The sequence below is a fragment of the Lepus europaeus genome, chromosome 12, assembly GCF_033115175.1.
Source record: "Lepus europaeus isolate LE1 chromosome 12, mLepTim1.pri, whole genome shotgun sequence".
Lineage (NCBI taxonomy): Eukaryota > Metazoa > Chordata > Mammalia > Lagomorpha > Leporidae > Lepus > Lepus europaeus.
In genome coordinates, this window is record NC_084838.1 from 70,838,674 (window position 1) to 70,850,790 (window position 12,117).

A 12,117-nucleotide genomic window follows, 5' to 3' on the forward strand; every position below is an offset into this window, starting at 1 on the left:
TATCTGGAGCTTTTTCTGGGTGTCTTACATGGGTGCAGGGGCCTAAGTGCTTGGGCCATCTTCTGCTACTTTCTCAGATGCACTAGTAAGGAACTGGATTGGAAGTGGAGCAGCTGGGTCTGGAACCAGTGCCCATATAAGACGCAGGTGTGATAGGCGGTGGCTTAACTCACTATACCACAATGCCAGCCCCTGCAATTCTTAATTATTGCTAATATTGCATAATTTTCATAGACTTACTGGCTATAGTTTTTCTTTTGTCATTCCTGGGGTATTATTTTTTCTTTTGGGGCTGTCATCTTGGAGAGAATGGTTCTTTACCTTTGTTGGGTTCTATTTAATGTTGGGAATCCTGCCCTAATGCTATGAATTGGCCTCAATTAATTTTCCAGTCATTTCTGACTCTGCCCCCTTAATAATAAATTCAAATTATATATTCTGATCTTGAAGATCTAGGAGCCATTCACAATTTAGGTGTAGCTAAAACTCTATAATACAGCCATTGTATGTATTTTTCCCTAAAAATGACAAGGTTGAGAAGCTGATATGATAACCTTAAACAGTGACTTCCTCTATCAATCTGGCAAAAGTTGGCAGTAGAAAATACAGGATGCTACTTGCATGAATTTTTATAGGTATTTAGCTTCTCTAGTGTTTGTACATGCATTGTGAGTCTGCATTTTATGACAGTATACTCATAAACTTTCTTCAAATCTTAGCCCTGTTGAAGACTTGATGGATTCAAGATAGAGAAAATCTAAATGCTTTGCTCAGTCTGACTTAGCTTCTCAGTCACAAAGTTCACCCTACAGTGTCATTCAAGATCGCACAAGACGCTGCAAGCTTTTCATCTCCTAACCCAGGACTTGGAGGTGATTTCCTTTCAGTGTAGAGCAAATGTCTGCAAAGCGCAGAGGAGGGCAAGGGGGCTGAACTTGCTGTGAGTTCTAGCATTTATCAAGCTATCCTGTCTTCTGGCACAGTGCTCATTCTTGGAGGGAATTTGCAAAGGCACAAACTTGCACAAAAGAACTTGCAGATGGACTACGACTGGCCTTTCCCCCTCTTGGTCTGTGTGTGTCTGAAACAGGAATATTCTCTTGAGCATCAGTTTTCATGTGATCCCTAAATTACAGCTTCTTTTGAGCTTGTCACTGACCCAAGCAGTTCAGCTTGGTCATCATACTGTTTATGGCCTTATCAGAGAGTTCCTGAGTGCCTGCTCCACCAGCCACCACGATCCTTTTGCTGGTGGCTCCTGAGTTCTTTCTTCACAGTGGTTTTCTTTTGTTTGAGATGTATCTCCTTTCCTTCCACACATAGCTCTGAATTAACATCACCAGAAAGAAAATCCTTAGAGTGGGATGAACGTGTAGGAATGGAGAATGCTCTCAGTACAGTGACAACTCTTTGTCACTGTCTTTCCCATAGGCCCTGTGTGGGTAGCAGCAGGGGTTTCAGGTTGCAGAACAGAAAGCATAGGATCCATTCATAGCTTCTGTCTCAACGGCTCGTTCAGTCGAGCAGAGCATTCTGGAGCAGCAAGTGGAGAACACAACAAAGCATCCGTGTTAGGTCACTGCCTATCATGTGCTTGTTCCTTGGAACTTCTGAAGGACTGTGGTCCTTTCCTTTTTTCCAGCTCTAGTATCACTGGGAGTAATTTCATAGAACCTCAGTGTTATTCTTTATAAGACAGTGTTATTCTTTATAGAGCCCACGAGAAAATATATGAAGTATCTTCAAAATGTTCATGGCAAACACCTATTATGAAAAAATTGTGCATGGATTTCAAATTTTTTTTTGCACCAAAATAAACTTACATTTGAATTTTATCTGTCCATGAACACTTTAAAATCTCTTCATGCAGGGAAAATGATTTGTAAGCTTTAAATGGTGATTGATTTGTTCTATTGATTATTAATTTTGTTAATGATTTTTAAAAGGTTTATTTATTTATTTGAAAGGCACAGTGAGAGAGAGAAAGAGAGATTTTTCATCCGTGGGTTCACTCCCCAAATGGCTGCAGTGGCTGGAGCTAGGCTGATCTGAAGCCAGGAGCCAGGAGCTTCTGGGTCTCCATGAGGGTGCAGAGACCCAAGCACTTGGTTCATCCTCTGCTGCTTTCCCAGGTACATTAGCAGGGAACTGGATCAGAGTGGAGCAGCTGTAACTTGAACTCTGCCCATATGGGATGCCGGTTTTGCAGGTGGTAGCTTTACCTGCTACGCCACAGCACTAGCTCCTCTTAATAATTTTGAGTACTTAGTATGTATCTAACACTCCAGTCCATACTGGGAGATAAAAATGAGCTCTTCTGTTGAAAAGAGTGAATGTTATTGAGGAAGATTACACCCCTAGATGTCTAAAATGAACATACTACGTAAGTTCTTTGGAAAGAGGACTGTTTGAGAGCTAGTGTACTGGGAAGAGATCTTGAGGATTAGAACTTCAAAAGATGAAAAGGTCTGGGTAATTGCAAAGGAGGAAGACTGGCTGCTAAGCAAAGGTCTTCCTTTGGAAGTTTTGTTCTTAATAGATGTTCAAGGTAGAAGAGAGTGTTCTCGGCATTATTGCTTTAATGATAACAATATAGAATTTGCTTTCTGAAAAGCCTGTGATGACTATCTCAGAAAACTGAGATGTGCAAGGAGTTAAGGCATGTGCCCGCACGGATTGTGCTGTGACTGAAGCTGAACCGCAGATAGGTGTAATTTGAGAGAAATGGGGATGGTCTCTCCACAGTGGGACAAGTGAACATGTCTCATCGTGGGCTGCCCTAAAACAAAGCAAGAGGATTTGGTAAGCACAGTTTATGCAGGTGGAGAGCATACGTGTTCTGTTAGTCATGGCTTACACATCTGCAGTGTTGCAGTGTGGCGGCGACAGGCAGATGCGCCCCCTGAGAATGAGCACTGCCTCAGCCACGTGGCTGAGGGAAGCTCTGGTTCTTTATGGACTCGGAATCTTCTCAGCCTCACAGCGGAAAGCAGGTCACACTGCCTGGTCTGTGACAGGAGCACTGATTGAGCTCGAGTCCACAAGCAGTTCCTGTATGTCACTGGCAAAGGGACCAAAAGACCCCTGACATCCAATCACCAGGAGTCTTGAGCCAGGCTCGCAGGAAGAGCATGACATGCTGCAAGGAAAATAATTGAAAAGTGTCCACTGGGAACTAAGAAAGCAGATGGTTCAGAAACCACTTTGAGGCAAAAGGACTTAAGCCCAAATGTAAGGATGTGGACCAGGAAAAAAAAAATCTATGTCAAGGGCCACTGGACGTAAGTTCCTGCTGTGTTTATCATTGGTAAACATTACTTCACTCGATGGTAACATCGTGTCCATCATGGTGTTATCATCTTTGACTGGGTATTTTGGAGCTGAGATGTTTTCCTGCTAATGGCCCATGCTTGTAGGAAACCGGGTTCCTGGTTTCCATGTTGTGAAATGGAATAAATTGAACAGGTGCAATGAAAATGCTTCTCTTTTCCTCAGTTCCTTTGCAACAGCTTGATGTTTTCCAGCTGCAGATAGTAAATGTGTTCATTTTGGGGAGATGCACATTTTATGTAACTTTATTGCGATTAATTTTTGTCAGAAAAAAAACAATGTCTGTAGAAAGCCAGTGCAGGGACAGATAAATAAGCCAGGCTTTTCTGCTGCACACCATGTCTGAGTCCAGGAATACAGTGCATATTCGTAGGTAGATATTTCCAGCCTCTTTGTGACACATTTTCCCTCCAAGGAACATAGCTTTTCTCTTATTTTTAAGGCAACAGTGTCATAGTAAAGCAGAGTGACCTTTCAAGTCGCCAGAGCTACATCATGAACTGTATTGATATGCAGATAACATATTGCAACACATAGGGCATGTTTTATAAAGGGTAACAGTAGTAAAGGAATTGTTGTAAGAATGAACCCCTGAGAGTGAATGATCTGCTCTTGACCCAAAGCTGCTGTGGTTTAAGGATAAGAGTTAGGATACCCAGGACTATCACATGTGATTAAAGTCCACATGGTCCCCATGCATAATTGCAAATAAGATTTGATTTCAGTTTCTTACTCCCTTACATAGTAGAGCTGCACTTTATATATATACTTTTATTCCATGAGATGATGTGATGTTGTGACTGAGTGCTGACAGACTGAGGTGCTATCTTTTAAAAATAATCCTCATAATCCCTTAATGTTAGTGAAATTATTATTCCGTAATTATGAAATTATCCCCAGGATTACTCTTTGACTTTGAGGATTTCTTTATTTTCGAAACTAGAACAGATTTTTTTTTTTAAAACCTTATTTATTTATGTGAAGGGAACAGATTTCATGCATTTCATATACACAGTTTTAAGAACACAATGATACTTCCCACCCTACCCTCCCTCCTTCCTTTTTTATTTTTCTTTCAATTTTTGCAATGACATACTTCAGTTTACTTTACAATCACAAGCTTAGCCTTCTACTAAATAAAGAATTAAACAAGTACTAAGTAGGAAAACCACTATTCTTTTTCAGGAGTATAGACAAAGACTATAAAAAATAATAAAATCTGCTGAAGATGTTAGTTTCACTGATATACATTGCATTTTTTGTACTCTTTATATTAGTTACCACAAATCAGGGAAAATGTATGATATTTGTCTTTGCGGGATTGGCTTATTTCACCAAGTATAATGGCCTCCAGTTGGATCCATTTTGTTGAGGAACAAAGGATTTCATTCTTCTTTCATGGCTGAGTAGTACTCTGTGGTGTGTATGTACCACAATTTCTTTATCCAGTCATTTGCTGGTGGACGTTTGGGTTTGGGTTAATTCCACATCTTAGCTGTTGTTAATTGAGCTGCTGTGAATGTGGGAGTTTATTTGAAAGTCAGAGTTACAGAGAGAGGGAGGGAGAGACAGAGAGAGAATGGTCTTCCATTTGCTGGTTGACTCCTCAAATGGCCTCAGCAGCAGCAGTTGGGCCAGGCCAAAGCCAAGAGCTTCTTGCAGGTCTCCCACATGGGTGAAGGGACCCAAGCACTTGCGCCATCCTCCACTGCTTTCCCAGGGAGCATTAGCAGGGAGCTGAATTGGAAGTGGAGCAGCCAGGTCTCGAACTAGTGCCCGTATGGGATGCCAGCATCACAGGCAGCAGCTTTACCCACTGCTCCACAGTGCTGCCTCCACCCCCTGCTCCCTAAGCATGGATTTCTATGTTATTTCCCCAGATAGATTGGACTTTAAGCCTGGGGTTCCATTTTAGACTTGTACCTTGTGTTTTCAAAACGGTCATGGAGGGTTGGGTATTTGATGTGGCCGTTGAGATACGGCTTGGGATGCCCATATCCCCTGTTGGAGTGCCAGGGTTTAAGTCCTGACTCAGCTGCTTTCTGCTAATGTGCACCCAGGAGGGAGGAGGTGATAGCTGAGGTAGCTGGGTCCTTACCTTTGCCATGGGAGTTTCTGACACCTGGCTCCAATGGGTCCAGTGCAGGTTATTACAGGGATTCTGGGGAGTGAACTAACAGATGGGACATCTCTTTGTTTCTCTTTTTCTTCTGCCTTTCAAATAAATAAAATAAGCAAATAAATTCCATTTTCTACAAAGTTTTTGAAGGTCCTTCATATTTCCTGCAATGCCTGTCATAGCACACAGTAGGTACTTAACAAATACTTGTGTATTTGGTTTTCCATGACAGGGATCAATAATTCTTCCCAGGTCTGTAACTTTTCCCCACACGAAAAAACGTGCTTAAAAATAAAGTATGGACCATTTATTGTCATTCAAGTATTGAGATTATTTATAACAATAGATCTTTTGTTTTATTATTTTGGAGAACATTAGCTTTTATTGTTCTTCTTGGTAAAATATTATTTACCTGGAACTAAAAGCCCCGGATTTTATCTTAGCCCAAGAATGTGTGTTTAGCAGAGAATGTAATTAGGAGAAATACTTAAGGGATTGTCAATGCAATGTTCTTTTAGCTCTTAAGCAATCCATATCCTGCTAAAATATTTATTTTTTTCCTTCCCTTCTGGCTGCTGTTCTAGGTCCCTTATTTCGCGTGAGTCTCTGGCATCTACAACTTTGAGTCTGTCGGAGAGTCAGTCGGCCTTGAGTGTGAAGCAAGAGTGGTCCCAAGGCTACAGGACCCTCCCTTCCCTTTCCTCCAGCCACGGCTCTCAGAATGGCGTTGATCTAGGCGACCTCCTTAACCTTCCACCAGGGACATCCATGTCCAGCAGTAGTGTCTCTAACTCATTGCCACCCTACCTTTTTGGCATGGAAAATAGCCACTCTCCTTACTCTAGTCCCCGGCACTCGGCCACCAGGTCCCACTCTGCTCGCTCCAAGAAGAGAGCACTGTCCTTGTCCCCGTTGTCCGATGGCATCGGGATAGACTTCAACACCATCATCCGCACCTCGCCCACGTCCTTGGTGGCCTACATCAACGGGTCCAGAGCTTCCCCAGCCAATGTGTCTCCACAGCCCGAAGTCTACGGGCACTTCCTGGGGGTACGTGGCAGTTGCATCCCGCAGCCGTGCCCGGTGCCCAGTGGCCAGAAGAGCGTGCTGGTGGCCAGTGGCAGCGTGCCACTGCCGGCCTATGGTGAGGACTGCGCCTTGGAGTACGAGCGCATGCAACAGCTGGAGCATGGTGGCCTGCAGCCCGGGCAGGTCAACAACATGGTGGTGCAGAACCGCCTGCCAGGCTCTGATGGCCAGCCAGCTGGCCTGCTCAAGACGGAGCGCCTGGAAGAGTTTCCGGGCAGCGCCCTTGACCTGCCTCCTCTGCCACAGCCCCAGGGACCCCCGCCCCCCTACCACGCCCACCCGCACCTGCACCACCCGGAGCTCCTGGGCCACACCCAGCCGCTGGCCCTGCCCCAGACCGCACTGGACGAGGACGGGGAGATGGACGACCTGGGAGGCAAGCACTGCTGTCGCTGGATAGACTGCAGCGCCTTATATGACCAGCAGGAGGAGCTGGTGCGGCACATCGAGAAGGTCCACATAGACCAGCGCAAAGGCGAGGACTTCACCTGCTTCTGGGCTGGTTGTCCTCGACGGTACAAGCCCTTCAACGCCCGCTACAAACTGCTGATCCACATGCGAGTCCACTCCGGGGAGAAGCCCAACAAGTGTACGGTGAGTTTCTGAAGCCCACGGGCGACCTGGCCTGAAGGCCTCGCTGGCTCTCCATGCACACTGTGTTTCTCCTTATGTGGTTCTCGGGTCAAGGCTGTGCGCGGTCTTCTCTCACAGCCGTGTGGATGAATGCAGGTCCAGGGACCCATGAGAGTGGACTTCTGTTCAGCGTGGGGGGGCGGGTTCTTTAATCATTAGTGGCTATGATCTCTCTGCCTTTCTAGATTCTGTTCTGGGTAGGTACATGTTTGACCCTGCAGGACTGGTCAGTCTGCCACATCGTCCAAAATCCTGGAGGATCCTGGCCAAGCACAAACATGGGGTTTCCTTAATCTGCATGGATGGCCGAAAGAGAAATCTACGCCACACTCCAGCAAGCTTCAGCTCTGTCCCAAGACAAATATTTAAGGATTTTCCCCTCCTCTCCAATAACTGAGCGAGACTTGGGGATGTGTGTGTGTGTGTGTGTGGGGGGTGGTTCCGATATTTGGAAAGGAAGTCACCACTTAGCAACTTGGCTAGTCAAAGTGTGGCTGCACACACCCACATGCCTGCACGCTATACCTTCCAGAGTGGTGAGACTGGCTAACGACGTACAGCCAGTGTGAAAACAGCCTGGGCATGCTATGGGGGCTGCGCCTCACAGGATTTCACCTCGTTTTGAGAGACACTTTTGTGGAAGGGTCTAAGGAAAAAGAGCTGAGAAGGGAATGTGCTTTTGGTGTTGAAGGAAGTGGGCCTGATGTCTCTTTCTCCCCTGCCTCCCACTTTCACAGCACCAGGCCTGGAACGCTCTCTGTTTCTTGGCAAAATGTGCTATTTTTGAATAATATGATTCTTAAATGATTTCACAACAATTTCACACCTCACAGAAACCCTCAGGGTTTATAAGCAGGACATCACCCCTGGGACCCCAGGATGGCTTTGCACAATCTCAGACAGCTCACTTAACTCTTGGAAAAAAGAAGAGCATATGTTTCAAATTAGTTTAGATGGACAGAAATACTTCTTTTACAGTGAAAATCTGAAAATTCTATGTACTCTCTGGATATTGCGTATTCTGCATGTTGCTAAAGACAGGGTTCTTCAAGAAGTTTGTGGGAAGGTGGAACTCAAAGATAAGTGTATTTTGGTACAAAGCAATTTTGGAATGCATAGTTTTTTTCATAATACACATTTTCCATGAACTTTTTGAAGACCCTGCCTATGTGACATAACTAAATCAGTGTGGAAAGGAACTGACTTGGACTGTGGATCCCCCAGCCAGAGTTCTTTTTTTTTCCTTTATAGTATGCCATGATGATAAAGAATCTGGACTGCATTTATGTTTGATTATAAATTGGCCAAAGTATCTGATTTGTACAAAAGCAAACCAGACAGGTGACAGCTGTAATGCAGGCATTCGAAGCACCTTTTCACTGTCCAGTAGATAATTTTGAAACAGTTTGAAGAATCTCTGGTGGAATGAAATTGCATTTCTTCTCATTACATTATGCCCCATGTTGTGATTTTTCTTAAGGAAAACCTGAAGCTGGTATGTTGTGAGAATGCCATGTTCTAGGAGTGAAAAGAATAATTACATTGCAGGCAGCAAAACCTTACTCTGTCACTAGGGTTCTGCATTAAAAATGTCAGAAAGAGACAAGCAATTGAAGGCAGTTCCATTTACTGTGTTTGGAACACACCAGTCTATGGCAGGCAGGAAAGACATTCAGTCTCTGAAGGAAAACAGTCCAACCTTTCAGTTCTGACTAATCCTGGCTGAAAATAGTTTACTGGATTTGGCTTTACTGAAATAAACATAAAGGCTTGAATTATCCAAAAAAATTTTTTTTGCGTTGCAAAATTAATTTTTGTGCAATAGGATTTCCCCATTTTCCCACTGTTCCCAGACTTTGCAAAGACACATAACTTTATAAAGTTGGCTTTTTCTAAAGTACATGATGAATATTAAAAATAGAAATATTTGAGTGACAGATTAAGATGAGAGGTGAATGTTTGCAGGCCTCTGCCTAGCTTTTTTTTTTATTGGTATTATTCAGGATGGATGTGGGAAGTGATTTCTCTCCCCTAAGCTGCCCACTCCCCACACACTTCTGGGTAGACTCTTTGCAAGATTCAAATAGCTAATTTTAATAGCTATCAAATGTAGAACTACAAAGCAATTATTTACCACATTTCCAGTGAAAATATATTGATACAAAACAGGGTTTCTTAGGAGGTGATTAATGCTGCAGGTGTAGCATTGGGAGTATCTAGTTTTAGAAGGAGGACATCCAGTTCCATATTGAACATACTATCATGGGCACTATGGCTTCTGAAATCTGTTATGTTGCTGCATTTCATCTGCTTGATTTGTAGGGTTGTAGTCAACTGGCAGCGGCGGATTTGGCTGTGAAAGTTTAGCAGTTGTCTCTAGGTATACTCCATGGATGGAAGACATTGTGCTTAAAGTGAATGTGTACCTGGGAAAAAAAAGCCAGACATACTTTTTTTCCCTTTTCAAAAATTAATCTTTATACTCTTGGGATCCAGATACCAAAAAAAAAAAAAAAAAAAAAAACCTATTAAAACTGAAGTGTTTCATCTGCTGTCACCACAAAATGTGATGGCAGTTGGTTCAGAGTTCAAGATCTTTTCCAAGGAAAGTGACCACACTCTTCTTTTGAATAAATAATCTTTAGGTTTTTGTGTCTGTGCCACATGCAGAGGCCAGGAACAGTTGAAATAATAAAACTCCATCCATTTTTGTTTTACCTGTGTTGAACCATTAGTTTTCTGCATATAACAGAATTGGTCGTCATTTTTGCTCAGTTAGCTGATTGACCCGAGAGGGAGATGGTGATCCCATTATGTTTGGTGACTATGACTACAAGCAGCAGCACAAAGAGCTTCTGGAAGTCATGTTTAAAAAAAGTAGGCGTATGACAAGAGTTCTCCGTGACAGTTTGCTTACAGCAAGAGCCTACCACTGGCATCCTCGCCTCATGCCAAACTCTCTTTCTCTTTTCTGTACAGGAAAACATGTTCTCACAATCTCTGGTCATGACTCCTTAGCCTTAGCCAGACCCCTGAGATTCAGATCATGTAGGATTTTAGGTGGCAGAACCAGAGTAGAAGGGGGGCATACTATTTCAATTACTGCAGGAAGAGAATGGATTCTGTTCCTTTTCCCACCCAAACAACTCCACCCTTCTGAAGATCTCATTCTTACTGCTTCTGTTGAAATCCTGACCAGCTGCTCTCTCTCAAGGCCTGGTCTTGATTGCCAGAGACAGTCCCAGCCAGGGGCACAGGCCTTGAGAAGTGAAGTGCCTCAGCAAGCAAGCAGGCAGAGCTCAGCTGAATCAGAACCTGGGATGCAACAATATTTCACTGCAAAAATACCCCAGTGCGCTCACAGCTAACTATTAACGAAGGTAATTTCCAGGTGGCAAATCATTGTGTTTCAGCCTTTCTGGGATTAGATCAGGCCCAGCCTTGGTACATCTTGGAATTACCAGATCAGTTGAGCATTTCTAGGTGTAATGATGTAGAATTATATTAAGTTTTTCAGACGGTAAGGTTCCGGACTCTCAAGTCAGAGCACCTCATGAAGTCTGAGTTTGTCTCTTTTTCAAGCCCTTGTTTCATGTTCCCAGAAGGACAACATAGAGTGTAACCCAAAACCATAGAAAGACACTAAGCTTCCCTAACAGTATCCATGGTAATGGTTCCAGCAGAGTGCACACTAAGAATGTTTTTACCCTTGGTCTTTCTGCCATTCAGTGGAAGGGTGTGCAGTGCCTGGGTGGTGTTCCAGGAAGGTGTGTTCAGAGTGAGATCAGGCACGTTCTGTCTGTAGTCCCTCTCATGAGAATGCCTGTCTTGATCAGGGCAAAGTGAGCAGGAGAGCCGGGTTGTCTTACCAGGAAGGACCAGAGATGCCAACACTGCCTCCGTGCACAATTGAAAGCAGTTGTGTTTGGAGGTTAGGGAGTGTTAATAAGGGAATTAGGGGGAATGTGGGTTGCCACTTAAATTTTGCTTATTTTTCCTGGATGAATTTTATCCAATAGCAAAAAGGAATTTTGCAAAAACTTTTACCCACCCACAGATTTTCATGAAAATGTCACTAACCAAAGGCAGTTTTGAATTTTGTATGAATTGACTCATTTCTCCACAGGCATTTTGCCTGGCAAAATCCAGAGTATTTGCTTTGGCTGGAATATTGGGCAGTTTGCTTTTTAAGTAACATTGGATAATGAACACAAGAAAATAAATATGGAGTTGGGACCCGTGTCCCCAGTCCTCTTTTATGGCCTGATGTATGGGTTCATGAGCCAGCTTTAGCCTTGTAAGACATTTCTTGAAGAAAAGTAAAATTTATTGCAAGCTGTGGGTTTTTTAAAACATTTTTTGTTTTGTTATTTTAATAAGACTTGGTATTGTTGTGGTGACCATGATGATACTTCTAGAAGCGTCACAATTAGTTAACACTTCACAACCTTCATGTTGGCAAAAATGAGTACGTTCTGATAATACCAGGTATTGACAAGGGTGTGGATAATGAGGACTGCTTTAACATGCTGCAGACAGTAAGTTGGTGTCACAACTTTGGAGAACCCTTCAGGAAGAACTTGGAGATTTGTGGATGAGATATTTGCGTCTGAGTGTCTCCCCTGGAGAAACTCTTGTAACTGGTGGTGGGGAGACACAAGAAAAGATGTTTATTACATCTTTTTAAAGTGTAAATATATTAATTGTCCATATACAAGGTAAACCAATAAACTATGGTTTATTCCTAATGAAGCAGTATAAAGAAATTTAAAATTAAATACACTCATATCACTATGGGTAAATCTCAAAAACCAATGGTAAGTGGAAAAGTTATATGCAAAAGTGATATGATCAGGATAACCAGTCACCTTCGCATAGTGGATATTTTTAGAGAGGAAGGAAAAAGGAAGTGGGGATTTTTGCTTTATTTTTTTTCTGAATAGAAA

The 12,117-nt window shown here is 43.1% G+C and overlaps 1 protein-coding gene across 5 annotated transcripts in view; it reads left to right on the top strand.

Annotated features, from left to right (window-relative positions):
* The window catches only part of GLIS3 (GLIS family zinc finger 3), a 483,088-nt gene that overhangs the window by 149,064 nt on the left and 321,907 nt on the right, over nt 1-12,117 (top strand). For all 5 annotated transcript variants that reach the window (XM_062208328.1, XM_062208326.1, XM_062208330.1 and 2 more), the window contains one exon: nt 6,034-7,132. In XM_062208328.1, coding sequence (XP_062064312.1) covers nt 6,034-7,132 — 1,099 coding nt within the window. The remainder of the gene's footprint in view (nt 1-6,033; nt 7,133-12,117) is intronic.